This window comes from Argopecten irradians, chromosome 5 (genome assembly GCF_041381155.1).
Source record: "Argopecten irradians isolate NY chromosome 5, Ai_NY, whole genome shotgun sequence".
Taxonomy (NCBI): domain Eukaryota; kingdom Metazoa; phylum Mollusca; class Bivalvia; order Pectinida; family Pectinidae; genus Argopecten; species Argopecten irradians.
Window position 1 is genome coordinate 30868053 of NC_091138.1, and position 20668 is coordinate 30888720.

General features: G+C 34.6%; 1 protein-coding gene across 1 annotated transcript in view; it reads left to right on the forward strand.

The window, feature by feature from the left end:
* The first annotated feature begins 2709 nt into the window (after window positions 1-2709).
* LOC138323509 (glutamate receptor ionotropic, NMDA 2B-like) overlaps window positions 2710-20668 on the forward strand; it is a 50968-nt gene continuing 33009 nt past the window's right edge. The window contains exon 1 of the mRNA XM_069268162.1: window positions 2710-3382. Coding sequence (XP_069124263.1) covers window positions 2948-3382 — 435 coding nt within the window. The 5' untranslated portion in view covers window positions 2710-2947. The remainder of the gene's footprint in view (window positions 3383-20668) is intronic.

Below are 20668 nucleotides of genomic sequence, written 5' to 3' on the forward strand. Positions count from 1 at the left end.
TGGATCTAGCTTGGTTCTAACTCTGTGATGTGAATCTAGCTTGGTTCTAATCGGTGATGTGAATCTAGCTTGGTTCTAATCTGTGATGTGGATCTAGCTTGGTTCTAACTCTCTGTGATGTGGATCTAGCTTGGTTCTAAACTCTGTGATGTGGATCTAGCTTGGTTCTAACTCTGTGATGTGGATCTAGCTTGGTTCTAACTCTGTGATGTGGATCTAGCTTTGTTCTAACTCTGTGATGTGGATCTAGCTTGGTTCTAACTCTGTGATGTGGATCTAGCTTGGTTCTAACTCTGTGATGTGGATCTAGCTTGGTTCTAACTCTGTGATGTGGATCTAGCTTGGTTCTAACTCTGTGATGTGGATCTAGCTTGGTTCTAACTCTGTGATGTGGATCTAGCTTGGTTCTAACTCTGTGATGTGGATCTAGCTTGGTTCTAACTCTGTGATGTGGATCTAGCTTTGTTCTAACTCTGTGATGTGGATCTAGCTTGGTTCTAACTCTGTGATGATGTGGATCTAGCTTGGTTCTAACTCTGTGATGCGGATCTAGCTTGGTTCTAACTCTGTGATGTGGATCTAGCTTGGTTCTATATCTGTGATGTGGATTTAGATTGGTTATAATCGTTTAGTCAAACACTCTGTGATGTGGATCTAGTTTGTTTGTGGTCGTTCAGTCAAACACTCTGTGATGTGGATCTAGCTTTGTTCTAATCTATGATGTGGATCTAGCTTGGTTCTAATCTGGGATGTGGATCTAGCTTGTTTCTAACTCTGTGATGTGGATCTAGCTTGGTTCTAACTCTGTGATGTGGATCTAGCTTGGTTCTAACTCTGTGATGTGGATCTAGCTTGGTTCTACTCTGTGATTTGGATCTAGCTTGGTTCTAACTCTGTGATGTGGATCTAGCTTGGTTCTAACTCTGTGATGTGGATCTAGCTTGGTTCTAACTCTGTGATGTGGATTTAGATTGGTTATAATCGTTTAGTCAAACACTCTGTGATGTGGATCTAGTTTGTTTGTGGTCGTTCAGTCAAACACTCTGTGATGTGGATCTAGCTTGGTTCTAATCTGTGATGTGGATCTAGCTTGGTTCTAACTCTGTGATGTGGATCAAGCTTGGTTCTAACTCTGTGATGTGGATCAAGCTTGGTTCTACTCTGTGATGTGGATCTAGCTTGGTTCTACTCTGTGATTTGGATCTAGCTTTTTTCTAACTCTGTGATGTGGATCTAGCTTGGTTCTACTCTGTGATTTGGATCTAGCTTGGTTCTAACTCTGTGATGTGGATCTAGCTTGGTGCTAACTCTGTGATGTGGATCTAGCTTGGTTTTAACTCTGTAATGTGGATCTAGCTTGGTTCTAACTCTGTGATGTGGATCAAGCTTGGTTCTACTCTGTGATGTGGATCTAGCTTGGTTCTACTCTGTGATTTGGATCTAGCTTGTTTCTAACTCTGTGATTTGGATCTAGCTTTGTTCTAACTCTGTGATGTGGATCTAGCTTGGTTATAATCTGTGAAGTGGATCTAGCTTGGTTCTAACTCTGTGATGTGGATCTAGCTTGGTTTGCTTGATAATTAGCAAACACAAAACGATCCTTATGCTATTTGTACCTAAGGACGCTTCACTTTTTTTGTTTTATTTAATGAATTTTTATAAAGGTATTTACGTTAGCGTCAACATAATGACAATCAAATGAAAACGGGGATTAAAGATAATAAGAAACTGACGCTTCATTTGTATCACATTTCAACAGCCGGTAAAGTAGATTTTGAGGAGATATCAATATTCTGTTTGTACACTTGTGAGTTTAACAAAATATCTCAATGTATAAGCCATCGAAAGTAGAATCAACATGATATGATAATTTTAATTATTTGAGACTCCATTATGTCACACCTGAACAGATGTTGTTTTCTTAAATAAGATAACAGCAATCACATCTAAAATAATTATTTTTACATCTATGTATGCATACTGCAGATGTCTTGTTTATATTTTTTCCATGCAATCCCCTTTTGAAAAAACGGATTATAGATAAGAAACAGGCTGTTCGTCTATGTCACATAGCTTGAAATTATTTCAATGGCGCATCTTGTTCTTTCATTCTTCAAGAAGGTCAGAATACAAACAGGCTTACTATTGCCGTTTAGGGTAATATAACGTGAATTCTTTACGATTTTTATATATTGACCTCGTTTTCTTAGTGACATCTTCCTGTTCTAACGACTACCAAACGCTATAATCTTGTCTGGAAAATAGAAAAATTGTCTTTAAATTGATTTCAGATCATTGTTTAAAGTCTCCGCACAAATTATCCGGAAAGTTCAGATAATCAATTCTTATTTGAGCATTTATCGCATGTCTCCGTGGAGGAAAACTCGCCAACAATATTATAACGTTAAATCAAATATGTCGTCTTGGCAACGCGAGGCGATTTATGAGACGACTCTTGGCTGGATGCTCAAAATGTTGTTCGCTCTCCTAAATGTTTCACTGGGTCATTATAACGATGTTTCGATTTGTATCTGTGTCTGTTGGAAATTTAATATAAGATCGAATTAGTTTTGTGCAAGATTATATCTATGCTAGTTTTCACTGATTTTAGAAGAACTTTTGGTCATGTGGAGATCAATTGCTTTACTGAATATTTCTGCATTTACAGGTCACAAGCGGAAACAACAATCCCAGGCAGCAGACGACAATTGCAGGGCACTCTCACAAGGCGGGAGCTAATAAGCTGCGATTTCGTTAGACAAAGCTGTGTCGTGCAGACACGGTATAACGGCCTTTAAGTGACCTGTTGTGGTGGATGTTAACATGTCATGTGAATCGAAGGAAAACCATGTTTGAAAAAACAGTTTACAAACGAGGTTTAACCAACACAGTGCAGAGGAAATAATTCTTGGATTTATGTGTTTTCGTGATTTCAAAAAGCTTCATTATGTTGGAAATGATACTAGGGAAGTTCGTTCTTCATACGTACCTCATTGCCTTTATTGTGCTCCCGATATGTTATACAATCAATCCTGTGACGTTTTACGCAGTTATGCCAAATATGCTCAGGTTTGAAAAGGACATTAGAGACAAGCTGCTTACAACAAGATTCTATTTGCTACAAAGATATACAGACAAAATCATTTTATCACGGAATTACAACATCGATTTCCATTTCCAAATGCTACCAAATAATGCCCCAGGTGAAATATTGGATACATTTTGTAAAAGTGTTTTCCCTAAGCATACAAATGCTATTTTATATCTTAAAGCCAATCGCGGGAAATTTGTTCAGTCTTCCCGCAATGTGATAATGGACATCGCCAAAAATGTTGGATATCCTGTGCTATCTTGGGATCCGGAATTTCCAGGCGCATTGCAAGTAAGTGATTTCTTAGTTCACCAAAATATATAGATATATTTATTACATTACTGGCCCGTCCAGCCAAGTCATACGGCCATGAGACATATAGATATGAAGTCATAATATCTGCATGACGTCGCATGATTGTTTCAGTAGGCAGAAGCGTCACATCCGAGCCTGATTTCTACTATTTTATATAGAGACGAAATTTAATAAAGTTTTGCTTATATTTCTATTTATAAAAGTTATCTGATGAATAGAATCTTACACTCGTGACTATGTGATATGAAATTTATCAAACTCGTTAAATAATTTGATATGCTACTTTTAAAGAAATTTAAAGTTTTGCTAATATTTCTATTAATAAAAGTTATGTGATGAATAGAATCTTACACTCGTGACTATGTGATATGAAATTTATCAAACTCGTTAAATAATTTGATATGCCACTCAACTAAAGGTTCGTGACGTACCAAATTATTGAACTCGTTTGGTAAATTCCATATCACATAGTACCTCATGTGACATATTTAGTAAGTAAGAATGCTAAACTACATGTATGCTTTCCACATTTCATGGAATAAAACATTGTATAATAATGCTACAATAGGTGAAACATGATATATTAAAGATACGTTGGAGTAAATATGAAAATGATATATATTGCCGACGAGACCAATAATTTCGCGCTCGATCATAAACGAATTCTGCAAGTAGACTATCGCAGACGCAATTCCTATATTTTTGTTTGTTTCAAGTACCCAACTAATTAGTAAGACCGTCTTGTGTAACGGTCATCCTACGCTGTCTGGATTGTAATACCGATATGTATCTAAATACATTGGGCTATATCATATAAATTTTTCTTTGTCATTACGTGTCGTTGTTTTATGATTTTAATATCAGAGACCAGACTAATCTATTCTGACATATTACTCTGGACAATAAATACCCAACCTATATGAAACCCGAAAGAAATAACTGTTTAACTTTATGTTCGTGCTTTGTAAAATCTTTTAAAGTACTGTGATTTTCAAACAAAAGCCTATAATGTCAACACTCTATGGTTGTAGTGAAATCCGTGACAACTACCGTATCTCTGCTGCCTTGGGCTGTGTTCATTGATTGTACATGGCAGCTTACTACAGCGCTTTATGTCCGATGTTCTCTGGTTATGTCATTAACTTCTTTAGACATCTTTAGTGATATCCTTCACTTGGTCCTGAGACAAAATCCGTCGTTTTGTTACTTCTGCATTATGCTTGTTCCGGAGAAAACATGTGGTGATCATTTTATGCCTGGTTTTTGCGTAAGACAATATTCGATTTCGAGATACCAAACCGACGTGGGTAAAGTACGATTTACAGTCAATTACGTTGTAGCGCCACCTTTCGGTGAAAATGACTTCATATTGTAATATGATATTTGTGATGTCACTATCATCAAAAGATGAAAACAAAAGATAAATCGACAGTAAATTGTACTTTACCCACGTCGTTTTCGTATCTCGATCCCCCATATTGATACGAAGTTGACAAGTTTGCAATATTCAACTTGGGATAAAAGGTTAAAATTAGCATCGTTGTTAATATGTACCGTTAATGTGTATTACAATCTACACATCTTTACCAGAGATTTAAGGCCCAATTTAATGTAAGCGTGCATTCAAATTGCGTTTATATCGGTAATAAACGCGATTAACTAGTTCTTATATTTGAATACCACGCTGGAATCCGGCCCAAGGATCGGTATGTCGTATGCATTGTATATATCCATGACCTTTTAGATATTTATCTTTTACAATCTTATAATTTTCAATTAAAAGAATAAAAGGGATACAACTAAATAAATATACTTTTTGTTAATGAATCAGGTATAACGTCAATGAATTGTCTTTTTATCTAACGTGTATACCTAGCTAGTATTCTAAGTTTTGACAGGATTCTGCATAAGAACCCGTTCCCTGAAAATATAATCATAAACCTGTTGTTGTTGTCTTGTAATGGACTTATACACAATCACCATTAATATCATAACCATCAATCCTACGTACACAGGATATAGCACCACTCGTAGGGCGAACCAATACTCTTTGTTGCAATAGGAAATAAGTAAAATGTTTCATTGGAATCATCTGGCTGAGCGTTGCTAGTAAAATAAAGGTCTCCAATTTTTATAAAGCTTTTCATAAAATGAACAACCCAACGTTTGTAACTCTGGCGAAGAACAAATTAAGTTAAATAAAGGACAATTGGATAAAGATAATTTATTGCAAATATATACAATTGAATCATTGCAAAATATGTAACGTCAACATAGCAGCATGCAAAGGACTGACAAAAAGTAAAATTATCTCTTCAGTATGATAGAAAAAAATTATGGTAAATAATAATGATAATATACTTGATTTTTATCAGCTTTGTTGAGGTACCAATCACTCAGATACTGAAAAGGTACTTATATTAGCGGTAGTTTTATTTTAGCGCTTTTCGCGGTGACTTTGAAGCGCTTACTTTTGGAAAGGGTATCTCCGGTATTGAACCATAGAATTGCGCTAATTCAAATCCGCGCTAATAAAGTATCAATTAATTTCTTTCGCATTTCGAAAATGAACATGTTTACGTACCTACCTATGATGGCTGATTTGTGCCATTTTCGCTTTTTTGTGTTGGAAAAAATGCAAAAAAGCGAAAAAGAAACGTCGGATTTTCGCTTTTTTTCGCGAGTTTTTTCTAACGCGAAAAAGCGAAAATGTCATTAATCAGCCACCATAACTACAGGAGACGTTTACAAACCCCAACGTTAGGTCCTTGTTTGTACTGAATTTATATTTTTTGCGTAAACATAACGATTACTCCAATACTGTCATGCTGATTACGTATTTGTATTCACAAGAGTCACCGAAACTGGCAATAAAGCTTACATACCGTGTCCTGGTATTGATCGGTAGAGTTCTACACTTAATTACCACGGAGGGAGGTTATAAACCTGCAAATATATAGAAAATCGATCCTTATTTTACATCAGAAATAATTACAAATTAAAACGTGAAGATTATACACACTATGGAATCTCCCTGTGTAGCTTATTCCACAAGCGAATATACTACAAATTAGAATGAATATCGTAAAATTGTACTAAAAGCTAAAATTATTATATGAATTATCAAAATAGGCATGTGTATATCAGCCTCTTTAGATAATCTATACTGGATTGTCAACCTTTCTTTGATTTTTATTTGTATCAGAAACTAGCAAGTAATTTTATTTTTGAAATTCTTACTTTTATCAGAAAATTGACCGTCTTTTTGAGTTAAGAATGATGTCAAACAGTAATTAATGACAAAGTTTATACGTTATTGGACCACAGGAATAACGAATTACATGGATGTACAAGAATAACATTCAGAATCGCTGTATTTGCATGCCTGTCCTAAGTAAAAAGTCTCTGAGGCAATAGATAGAAAACATAGCTTGTATAATGATAATCTTCAATGTTTATCGCAATTTTCTAATCATCATATAGTGACACTTTTTCTGATTAATGTGCATTATATACATGTACTCAGTTTGTATATACGGAAATAGATAATCTTACTTAAGTGGTTATGTAATATGAAATTTATCAAACGAGTTCAATAATTTGATATGCCAAAACCTTTAGGCGAGTTGCATATCAAATTATTTAACGAGTTGGATAAATTTCATATTACATAGTCACGAGTATAAGATTTTATTTACCACATAACTTTTATTAATCGATATACAAGTGAAACTTTTTAATTTTGTCTCTTTATAAAACAGTAGAAATCCGGCTCGGATGTGACTTTTCCGTCTAATGAGACAATCATGCGACGTCATATAAAGTGTATAACGTCAAAACTACATGTGACGTCACAATAGTATTATTACACATGTGTCTTACAATATTTATGACATAGCCGTATGCCACGGATATATGGGTCAGTTATGTGATAGTATGTAATAATAGATACCAACTTTTGTTTGAAACATTCAAATCCATTCTTGAATAATGTTCCGCTTATCATATACATTCAAACCTGTCAAACACCCAAGCGACCAAGACAAAATACTCTTTATAGGCAAGTGGTTTTCATACACGGACCAAGTATGTTGAAATTGACCCTTTGGGAACTTTTGGACTCTTATTAAGCAGGTGTTCTTTATAGAGAGGTGGTCGCTAAGACAGGTTTTACTGTATTGATAGTGAATTGAATTGTATTCAGCTGGCTGACTCTATTTATCAACACTATCAGATCTTACAGTTCGATAACGAATAACTGTCTAAATTCGTCGTTTTCATGACAAAAATAAAACAAACAGCTACCCGCCATTTCCCTAATAATACATCAATAACATCCCATATACTTTTCAAATCACAAATGTTTCGACTTTATTCATATTACCCACAAATGCTCCGACACCATTCCTATTACCTTACAACATAATTCTTATTGCTTCCGTCACGGATTACAAGCTTGCTGTAGACGCGTCTTATACGCGACAACTGTTAAAGTGAGCGTTGTCGTAATATTGTGTAACGCTCATAACTTAACAAGATTATATCCTGATTGCAAAGCCATATTTTAGATTCTATTGCGTCGATAATCTAATGATGGTAGTAATTGTCACGGAAATTCATTGATGGTGTCAGCTCAAGTGTCGCTTTCATGCTTTCGACTTAGCGTTGCATGCAAGTGTGAAAATCCTCTGGCTCGTCCATTCAGGAGCTGAGAACTCACTTAACCTTCGATGGTTCGTCTTTTAATCCGTTTTCAGATAACGAGTGAGCTTTAGTATTGACCTCTACATATAGAAACTGAGTAGCACAGGGAAAGTATCGGTCTTTGTGGGAAATACATGTTACAAAGTAACATTGATAACAAAACTTTACGACGATAGTTTGACAAAGCCCTATGTGAATGCCAACTTATAAACATGTACATTATAATGTAAAGGTTATTGCAGTTCCAATTCCAAAAAGCTGTTTTGAACTTTTCATGCCTTTGGTACATGTACGATGCATTGGGGGTAATTGTTTTAATACAATTTTTACTTTGCTTACATGCATACAACTTTTGATATATTTTGCGAACTTATTATATAATAAAGTTTAACACAGATAAAGATCAGTGAATTGTCTGGCTTGTATTATGTTACATTATTTTGCTTCTTATTTTCATTTTGAACAAAAATGATAAAAAACATAATGACAAAGTATAACAGATATATGGATGAATAAAAAAATATTAAGCACAAACTTCCAACTTACACAAAAGCCCTAGCCTTGATATTAGATAATAAAGAGGGGATATAGAGACCGTTTTCCTTCTTTATGTATCCAACAGAGATGTGACCTTTAAATGTAAATGTTAAAAATGCTTTACTTAGCAAGAAAATACCATCGTATCTCTCAAGAGGTGATCCTTTCTTTTCTTTTACAAATGCTAAAATGAATGTCAAGAGGTAATAACACCACTATGAATTTGGATTTTTAATTCTATTTATCATGTCTATTGGGATGCTAAGCATTTTCAATAACGACAGCTAACTTTAACGTTTTGTAAATTCTCTGTATATATATATCTGTAAATGGCTTTGTCAACGCCTACGCTACTTGTTGCGTTGGAAATCTTTCCCTTTTCCCGAAATCCTGTTTTAAAGTAAGCACTAAAATTCAATAACGTTACATTAAATAGCTATTATAATCAGTTTTATACACTAAACTATTTACGACGATATACATGTACGTCATACTGTAGCTGGTCCCATATAATATTGACTGCATCAGCAACGAACTAGAATGTTAATTCACGACACATAGGCTGCATAACCCAGGCGATGGAGCCCGTACGGCTTTTAGACAATGTATACGACAGAACACATTTGATCGTACATAGTTTGCCAATATACATATCTATATCCAGCAAAAAGTTTAACAACGCAAAGCATTTAAAATATATGTACATAAATGTTGTAAGTAATTACATCAAACATCACGCAAATGCAGATAACTGATTTCGGTGGCGGGTAATTATCCTGCCCGATTGAGCTCTGGAATTGGCACAACTCCATCAAATATATTGAAATTCATTTGGTTGTTCTAACCTGCAATTACAAAAGTCAAGGATTTTAGGCCTCTAGAACAGTTCTCAATGATGAGGTCATATTACTGCTACACAAAACTTTAAATTCCTTAGTCAGTATTTCTTTTCTTACATATCGCTTTAATATTCATGACAATTAGATGTTGAACCCATATCAAAACACAGTGTTCAATGCACCTTTATGCAGAATACCCCGTTTATTAATATTTTCATATTTTCAATTACGCCGCATACATGTAGCTAAGCGAATTATTTCCATTTGAAATCCCTTAGAAAATACTAAACATTGCCGTCACTCGGAGTTCTCATACATTCATATGCATAGTAGAGAATAAAATAAACACACGTCAAAATGGCAACACGTCAACAATATTTAATTGGGAATGCGTCAAAACTCATCTCCGCTATTTATTCTAAGAATGTAGATTTTTGTGACCGAGAAATTAAAAAAAAATATACAGTATTACAATCGCTGTCAACCAGTTTCTGATAGAAGTTTCTGATAGAGAGGGAGCATACTTTGTTCTAATAGATAGAATATAGACCAAAATAGCCAGTCACATGGAAAATGTAAGATGTTCCAATCACTTATCACTGTCAATGAAAAACAATCGGCTAAGGTACTGCAAGCTTTCGCCTCTTGAACCATAAATAAGCCTAAGGACGAAATCGTAGCACACAGTATGGGGCTTGTGTGATTTCTCATTAAAGGTTGCTCCATCGCCCACAGAGCATAAACGATACTCATCATTTTAACAATAAATGATGTTTAATCGTGTATATATGTATGTCTAATTAACACAGAAAATAATATCAGATGATTTAGTTTGCTTTTTGTGCATATGCAATCAGTACTTCATTCCATATGAGAAGCTCACACTATTCGATGGTGACAATGGTGTACGTAAGTAACTTTTGTAACTGAAGAACAATACGTATTTGTCTGCTTCTGTTTTGCATAGAGAAACAAATATTATTTGTCAGCGGTGGAGAATCTTTAAAAGGTATTCTATGATGCTGTATATTATATGTATGTAATAGTCTGGTGTGTTCATCAGAATGTCACATTAGGAAACTTTTTGGTCACATGATGCACTAACATTAGTGTGGTGCCAAGGGATAACGTAGCAAATGAAAAAAAATGTTATAAAAATATTGACTTTGTAGACACACATGTAAAATACGCATGTAACTGTACCTATGATTTTAATTGTGTCATTTCCCATGAGTTTAAATTTTGTCATAAATAGAAAAATATCGAAACGCTTGAGCTGTTTCGCACGGCGTGGGAAATATCAAATGATGGAGGATGTGGCTTACGCCTGACTGCTGTAACGTTTTGGACAGTAATATCACATTTTTGTTTATGGAAATACCAACATCAATTCAATCCCATGTCAAATATGCATCAATAACTATACAAATACTGTAGCAATGCATCTGAATCAGCGCAGCATCAGCTAGGCATCTCTAAACATTTTCTATAATGACAGTGATGCCAATCGGGTAATTGACGGTCAAAGAGAATTATATCAAACTTCAGAGGCTTCAGTTTGTAATATTAAATTCCATTTAAAATCGTTATCCGTGAGCAATTGGTTGGTTATATGCATAACGCCCTGTAAACAGCCAAGGTTGTTTAAGGATAGCGTTGTATGTATACAATGTGTTGTATATGGTGTCCTTTTGCTTGTTGTGAGAGTGTAGTATTTTCATATACAGTTGTGTCCGCTTTGTAGAGGGGATAAACTCTACAGATTTCGTGAAAATAAAACTGATATTAACCTAAAAATAATGAAATAAAATGAAGGTTGCAATCGTTTTATTTAAGTCTTTCAACATATTTTATTGAAATATTTTCTGGTATGCTTAGTGTTTTCGGGGGCAAGATAAGACCATGTTTATAACTTATGAAAATAAAGTGCTCGTTAGACTTAAAACCTTAATCAAATCTTTACTTTTTATTCATAAAAATGAACATCAACACATTGTGTATATAGTTACATTTTTAAAATGTCGATAGTATAACATAGCAGGCAGTTTTTGTTATATTTTCCCCATGCTTTTAGGCTTTTCGTACCGTCCGTATAAACATGTCAAGTGATGGCTGAAATATCACATTATCAAATGACAAGCCTGTCTATGTCTTTTGACAATATGTCGTTACTTCCTGCCTGCTTTGATACGATAAAGCAGCTGTATTTATGTCTGTATTATCGAACCCATGTGCTCACGACTATAACTACAACGTACGCCATCAATATAAGGGATAAAGTTATCATGTCTGCAATTATAGATTACGTCACGGGAAAGGTCAGACTACATCAAGTGACCCGCTGTATTTATCGTGCGAAACATGGATGCAGATGACGTAGTGTTCATATACACCTACTGACCTCAATTGCATTGCATCCTAAAAAAGGGTACGTCCCTGGCCGATGGTTGCCTTGTCTGGTTTTTCTTCAATAACCATTCTCACTCATTAATTTTAGGTTGCTGGCCATGTTTGATATCATTCGTTTGTTCTGATCAGACTATAAACCAGACAAATTGTATATGTGTATGTCCATTGCAATATTGGACATTCTTTCATTGTAATCTAGTATATAGTTAAGCGGTATTATATTAAGCGGTATTATATTAAGATATCATGTATAAATGGTATATCAAGTGTGTTTCGTACTGTTTTTTGCACCTTGCTATATCTATGTCATATGTTTTGTGGTACCTTGCAAAAATATAAAGAATGATTAATTCGATCGCTGACAAATTTCAGATAGACGAAACAACTAAATAATGTGCTCAGTGTTTACAAGGTGCTTATGATATAAATATAATTTGAACAATGTTATGCACTTTTCCTGTATATCGTTTTCCCTTATTCAGAATCCCGTCTTTAAATGATCTCCTTCTTCAGACAAATCCATGTAGGATTTTATCTACGATATGCTGACCTTACGGTATTGGTCGAATCCATGTGTATTGTAAGTTGTAACGTGTTCTTGGAGGTAATTAAGCTTAACTGAAATACAAGTAATCTTCAGATACCGTTGTTTTTAATTCTAACCATGAATTGTTCATCTTACTAGTAGTGTATAAACTCCTTGTTATAGTGTTTATGGATTTTGGTATTCTAATTTCTTTTTCATTCTCACAAATTTAATGCATCTTTGGTCCTTAAACGCATCTTGTTCACTATTAATCATCTTTATGTACAACACAAAATTGAATAAAGTGTTAAATGTACATTTACATCCTTTATTCTATCATAACTTTAGAACATGTGAATTATGTTAAATAAGATTGTGGAGAAAACGTAAACTTCATGATATAAATCAAGTTTTGTTGATGTTACTTTTCGTTATCATATATTTTGATAAGCATTGTATATCGCTGGTGTTGAGAATATAATAAACATTGCTATTGGAATGCGTGATGTTGAAATAATTTCCTTTTTATTTAAGAGGATTCGAAATTGAGATCAAAGGACTGTTTTTTAATTACTTTATGCAATCATAAACTTATCACAGTAGGTAATTATTTTTAAATAGGTAGTCTTAACATAAAACGGATCTTACCGAAACATTTTATTTTCTGGGTTTTTTTATGTTCATTTGAAATTGAATAGCGTTTTCAGTGCTTTGCAAAATAGCAAGTAAACCGAAAATAGAATAATCCTTCTAAAGATATAGTATTATATATAGCAAAACGCAATATACTACAAAACGAAACGACGCAAGCCAGGGTGTTTTTGTAGACAGATGCATGATAAAATCAGGAATTTGCAGCGATTTCAATTTTGTTTATGGTATTAAGATTGTTATGGTAGATGTAACTATAAAAACCAAATTGCCATGTATATCTCCGGCGTGCTACTAGCTCTGTAGCAGGTCTATTGTCTACCGATGCCAGATAAACATGACCAGACGCCGGTCCTTTTTAAGCTTTATCTTCTGGCATATTCACAGAAGTCAACGAATTTTGTCCTGTATGTCGACCAATAAAAATATTATATTTGTTCTTATCATTTTATGTGGAATTAGTCATTTTGTAGTACTGGTATCTGTTTAAGTGTCTGGCGGCGAATAGAGGTGGCTAACTTTTTCTATTCAAGCGTCGTTGCGTTTGGAAGCTAACAAAACATGCAAGAGACTTTGATGCTAAGAGAATTTATACCTCTTGATATACGTATTAAGTTTTCATTTACGAAGATGAAGGCGTATATCCGACTACTTAAACATACACAACTATCCAGAAGTTACATTGAAAATCCTGAAAACATCATCTTGAGTTACATGTATCACCAGCGTTTTAGTTGGGAATAAAATGGTAATCAAACGCAACAATTATCTGCCAACAAAACCTACAATATACAGTAATAAATTAAATATGCCTGTTTCAAAGACGCCTACGGAAAGAAAGTTTATGATTATTGAATCAATGACTCATAGATGACATTTTGATTGCTATAAATATCTAAATATATACATCAGTGTTTCAGAAGTTGCGAACTAACAGTTAACGTAATTTCCATACATCGTCGCGAATTTGCCATTTCCTTATGGCTTGCATGGTTAGTTTCTATTACTGTATGTTACTGTAAATTCAACGGATTCGATATCCGGCATCTTCTGTATTTTAAAACGTCTCATTAATAACAGGAGTTATTTATAGACCTATCAGATGAGGTAAAAGAAAATCGGAGTACCCGCAGAAAAACCATCGACCAGCGGCCAGTACGTGGCAACTGCCTTATTTGGGATTATAACTCGCAACGAACAGATGGAGGGTTGTGGTAATATATGTAGGGACATCTGAACCACTCGGTCACCGCAGATGGGTCAGGCTAGTTACTACAGGATGTTGGTGAGTTAGGAAATATTAGGATCTAGGAGTCGTCTTCAAATTTAATATATATATAAATAATACCGACTCCTTCTTCCACTGTTTAATTTCTCTACACCCTTTTGCCCTTCCCACTTCTTTTCCTATATTTTCTCATACCCGGAGACAATACATTGTGAAGGGAGTTAAAACCTTAAAACTAAAATTAAACGTTCCGTTAAAATAACGTATCTAGCTTAATTCAACAAAGCAGTGAAAGGAGTATCGCTTTAAATAAGTAAGGGTGTCCTAGAATTAACTTCGATAGACCAAATGCCAAGAATACCATGCGACACACAGTTTATAATACCGTATTTGTGCTTTCAGCCAAAATATAAATATTTTCTGTTCGCTTTAATTGTCTTGATGGCATTTATAATACTTTTTAATTGAATCAGTTGGTAATTCTTAAAACGTATAAAAACGTCAGTGCATATTGCATAATAAAGCCAATGAAACTAAATAATAGGCCAAACTATTTGTGCCAAGTTCAAACATGCATTAAATTAACCTTGAGGAAAAAGCTAAACCGCTCCACTTTATGACCTCGAGCCCGTCATTTAGGCGGGCTAACCGACCATGTCAATGAAACGAAGGCCAAAGTCAAGACAACAAGGGAAAGCTTGCAAAAACACTGATGCTTCAATATCATCTCAGGAGTTTTCCAAAACTCATAAATTTAAAGAAGTGTAGCAACTTCCCATGATGAAAGCAGAGTGCTATTTACTTAGAGAATAAAGAGACATCAAAAGCATTTTACGTAAAGCCGCTGATGTTGCGTATGGTAATGAATCATAAATGAAATATATTTGGTGTTGATTTTAAAGAATTTTGAATCTGATTTCATTTTGATTTGTGGTTGTATCTAGAATACGTGAAGTAAACAACAAGTAAATAATCCAATCAGTTATGACACATATGCCTTCACCGTTATCATGATTATCATACAATTGTCTTACGGATCATTCCATATGCATTAAACATGATTTTTTCAGTGATGAGTATTTAATGTGCTGTCAAAGATTGTTTTGCTACCGTTTATGTTCATCGAATATACGCATATTTGAACCTTGTGTAATAATGCCCATCCCTGGATATCTAAGTTTTCTTTGTTCGCGAAAACGAGAATTTTACTGTCACTTAATTCATCATTGGATCACATGTGCTTTAAGTCATTTTGCTCTCATAGAAAAAACAAACTTTTGATCTCAGTATGGTTTTGTGGCATTCTGTCTTTGATGATCGAGCAAGTTTTAAAAAATGTTATTGTTTAATTGTACAGTACAACTAGGATGTAGTGTAGCCTGTTGTTTCCTTTTTCAACCTATATGCATTTTTTCCTTGGGAAACAAAACATACGCAGACTTACATTTTCCTTGTTACCGATGATATATGGTGGAGAAAAACACACAGCAGAATGTGTTATGTGAGTGAACCACGTGCTCGGTCGATAGTGGACCGCTTGCCAACTCTCTTAAGGGCCAAGACCTACGTGTTAGACCTAGTCCGCAACCATTTTAATGAAATCGATCATACATGAAATGAAAGTCATATATCCATATAGGTTCTGGTGTGTGTATCTCGCTCATGTTGTGACTGGTGCTTTCCTATCTAAGACTGATCTATAACTGCTAAATTGATACAAACGAACACCCGAATCTTTCACTTTTATGTGTTAGACAATTATAACTTCACTTTGAAGAAAAACATCTCATTCCGCACAGCTTGAACAAATTTTCGATAACAGATACAATTTTAGAGATAGTGAACATTGAAGCATCCAATATACAGAGATCTAGGACACATGCTAGGCGTCAAATAAAGAACGATGAAAATATCTTATTTTGTCGCCTTTGTCAAGTTTGTGAATAATGCTTCTAACGATATGCCATAAGTCACAGAAAAATCGTTTTCTCTTTCCTAATCTTTATATACGGCCACGTAGCTTTTAACAGTCCATTAAGACAAAGAGGGGGATAACACCGAGAGCACAGCACAATGAGGTCTGCTTCCAGCTACCATGTTACTATACTGTATCATGATGTGATATATAAACTCGATATGCCGCCATGGAAATCATTCCAAACAGAACCAAGTGTCCCTCAAACTAATTGCACTTGTTTAGTTTCTTGTCTAAATAGAGATTGATTTTTAAAGGATAACACATGACTTGATTGAACGAAATAGGCACTATTCCTTGTAAACCTGTCTAGAAACCGTGTCATCCATTTGATTAAAACCTGGCGATTTACAGCTATTTACGAGACGGTGGTCGTACAGTGATAGCATTGGATAATATGGCTGGATCTATAACAATCAGGCCTGCTGATGTAGTGTTGTAATGCCTAAACACCGGCCTGTGTCGATATCATGAGATTTTGCATACAGAGGCCATAAAATGAGACTTAAGGCACCGGTTTGCCAAAAAAGATAATGTATTTTTCATTTAGGAATCACATCGAAGCCGGGAGTCATGTCTAGAACGCAAAACTGATCTTACTCAAAAGTTGCAACTGGCATTATTAAAGTATGGCTTTACTTATCGATAAAACATAACAAATGTATTTGCCTATCAACTTCCTCTAATGAAACAGTGGATAAGTACAATTAATGGAAATCTGATACGGTTGCTACATTATCTAGTACGTTTTTATGCTTTTTGTTTGCGTCTTTTAAGTCAAAAAGTTAAAAACAACATTTAAACTATATAATGCTTTCACAATTAACATAGTTTTGCCTTTCTGCACTTTATGAAATTATTAAATTGTATTGGATAACAACAAAAAATTGTACTTCACATTTTTAATGGAGGCCAGTAAGATGATTTGTCATGTGACGGTATCAGATGGTTCGGTATGACTGATAGTGTTGCAAAACAGACTTTCACAAATCTTCTGGTTTCTGATTTTTTTTATTCCACACCTTCGGGACTTGTTAGCTTATGGTACATTTTTGCTTGCCAAAAGTGCGTTGTGGTAGTATTTGTATTTACATCTGGTTCATACCATGTGTCTATTTCGATTTAGCGATCAAGGTTTACATTAAAATCTTATCAAAAGCTCTATTTAGGCATGCATCTGCAATTCCATATTGATTCATAATATACACACTGTCTATTTACTGTTGCTTGAAGATTTAGTCAAAACATTTTCTTCTATAAAACGTATTTCGATGCATAAAAATATGCATTATTTTCGTTCTTCTCCTCATTTAGCCGTTAACCTTTAATATGGATACTGACGTCAGTACAGTGTAAAATAATTGCAGAACAAAGTTTAGATTGTTGTCGATATGTGTTTGATTAAACAAAAATTCGAAGAGGGGTTTTATTACATTGTGTTTTGTTCATCTAATGCATTAATAGGTAAAACAAATGCAATACACATCTGTTTTAAGAATAAGCGATGTTTATTAACCGAATCAAAGCTTTATTACGACTAATTGATGTAAGTTGGAGAGATCCTAGGCTTGAAATGGGTCGAAATAAATCATTGATAAATCATTCAATTTTAAAAGTTTCCAGCCAGCCGGTGCCTGTCTTATTTAATCTTATATAAAAGAGTTGAAGCACTATAATGGGATATTCAATAGACATTTCTGTTCAGACTGTCAACGTTACTGGTAAGTTTGACATTAATTCTGTACTGCTAAGCATCGAAAGCACGTGTCTATCCATTTCGTCTTCAGTTTGGTTAGAGGTGTAACACTTAGCGTCTGTTGTGCTTTTTTATTGCCCTGTGTCTCAGTTATGGCTCCTTAGAGGTACTTCACGTGACATTTCTCTCGGACTGGAGCGCCCCCTACCGCTCTAAATTAGATTAGTTGTTATTCGTCACCTGAGAGTGAGGCTGCGTTGTCCTTGATCCTACCGCTTCGAAATACACCGCCATGTTTGTAGGCCCCTAGAGTTTACATGTGACAGCTATTCGATTGAAACTTGAGATTTATACCTATTGTTTTCTTGAAATATACCGCGTATTGTTCAAAGAAACTCCTATTTATGGCTAAATCCACACGCAATAAATCAAAGAAAGAGTGTTTGAAAATCATACCCATGTGGCTTACTAAGGGCGAAATCTCTGCAAAGTTTGTTTAACGAAAATGTGCATCGAATAAGATTCCAAATATAAAATATCACAGCGAAGGATATGTTCGTCATTAACTCATTGACTTCAATAAACATATTTGGCAAGCTCATTTGAAAACACCAAAGCTTTTAAAAAGCACAACTTTTGAAAAACGTTTCGGTCATGATATCAATACATTTTACCTTCTTGCACTGATTTAACAAATTGTTTTGAATTGTTCTCTACATGATGTGACTTACATTGTAACACTAACAGATTGTTTTTTATCTATTGTTCATTAGTATTTACTCATAAAAAGTATTTGATAAATGAAGCATCATTATCAAGTTCCTATCAATTGATACTATGTGTTTTCACGGTCTTTTATTCTTCGTCAGTGTAACCAATAAAGAAGAGCTGATTATGGTGTTATCAGAAAATGAAACAGCTCTATTATAAAGAGAATGAACAGTTTCGTGTGAGCGCTCCCATGTACAGTATTATATAACAAGTTGGTAGCTACACTAGCTGATGTTAGCTGAGATATACCCTTGTATAGGTACACTTCGGTCTACACATCGATCGATGCACTTGGCAGGGAAAGAGCATCATTTAATGGTGCCACTGTGGTTAAACGACGTGGTCGATGTGTTGGTGTCCATAAGCACCCACTTACGGGATGTAGTAATTAATTCTGTTGACATTCTTTATATCGCTTAATTGAACGCCTTGCATGGTTACGTAATCAATTGTGGGACCCAGTCCGTGTAAATGTGGTAATTGGTGTAGTACGTCATCAATCACTGCCGTCATCGTCTGCAGCATTGCCTAATCCGGTGCGACGTCTTGTCCATACCGATAAGTCCAGTTCTGCAGACAAAACATTCATCGCTATCTACAATCTGAAACATATAAAGCAATTATTTTGTCACGAACCGCGTCACTAATGCTCCAACGGTTGATTTGCAATAAAACTGTTTGTGAATAGATTGACATTATTTCATTGAAGGTTTGTTGCTGTGTACTGTTCTGCTGTTATTTCACAAATTCATACACATTTACTAGCTATTCTTCCAGTGCTTTATTGATTCAAACAAAAACTTTAAACAAAATTAACTATATATCCACAAATGTTCATTAGAAGAAAATTATTCCAATTAGGTTCTCCACTATTTATGAATGAAAAGCCAGAATCCCAGATGGAGTTAGGAGTGGGGAAAACCATATAAGTTATATCTGACCGACAGGGTAGGGTCTAAGTATCCATTTCATTCGTTTTGTGTTTCATTTCGAACACTTCAACATACGTTCACAACTTCACCGTCGATCTATGAAAGAAGGATACAGCCGCATAATTGTGATAAAGGTCAACAAGGCTACACTAAATTTAGAGAGTAAAAATTGTGGAATCGAATCATATGGGGGTTTTTTATATTGAAATTTGATATATTGTTCTCGAGTTATTAAAACTTACCGTAGTTCATTAAAGTGTTTCATTTGTTGGCCCATTAAATTAATCCAGGTCAGTACTGATAAACTTCGTTCAGTGTCAACATCACTGCAGTCCATTTCATTTATTTTCAAAATTACATCCTAGGGTTGTCTTCATCATTTATCACATGTTCCATTCATGGTACTATTTCACCAAATACCAGAGTATAAATATGTTAGACATAACAAAATATCATTTTTATGTTCATATTGAAGATGTATTTCACGTGGAATTCATAAGAATTCTCAAAATGTTATCAATCGCCCTGTCTAAAACTGCATGATTTTTATCATGGATGTCCTTATGTAGAAAAAACCAGTTGTTGGAAATAAATTTCAAAAAAATAGGAGTATTTGACAACAATTGCATCACATTAGTAGTTATTTGTAAGTAAACTGAAGTGGTAAATTAAACAAAAATAGTAGTTATCGAAATCTATTTGCGTTTACGCTATTGTCAAACATACAACTAAACACATAGAAGAAGTTTATATACTCGTACAGACACGATGACCTATATCGGTATGTAAATGAACCTCTTTGATATGCAAATGGCGCTGTTAATTTGCACGCGTATTTTGACAGATGTGACGAATACCGTATATGAAGGAATATGTTTCATCCATATTAAACGTCGACATTTGAAATATAATTTTGGCAATGTCAGGGCTAGGGTAGACACAATTAGGTTTATATTTTGAATTAGGTTATACTCTCAGCATGTACACTAACGAT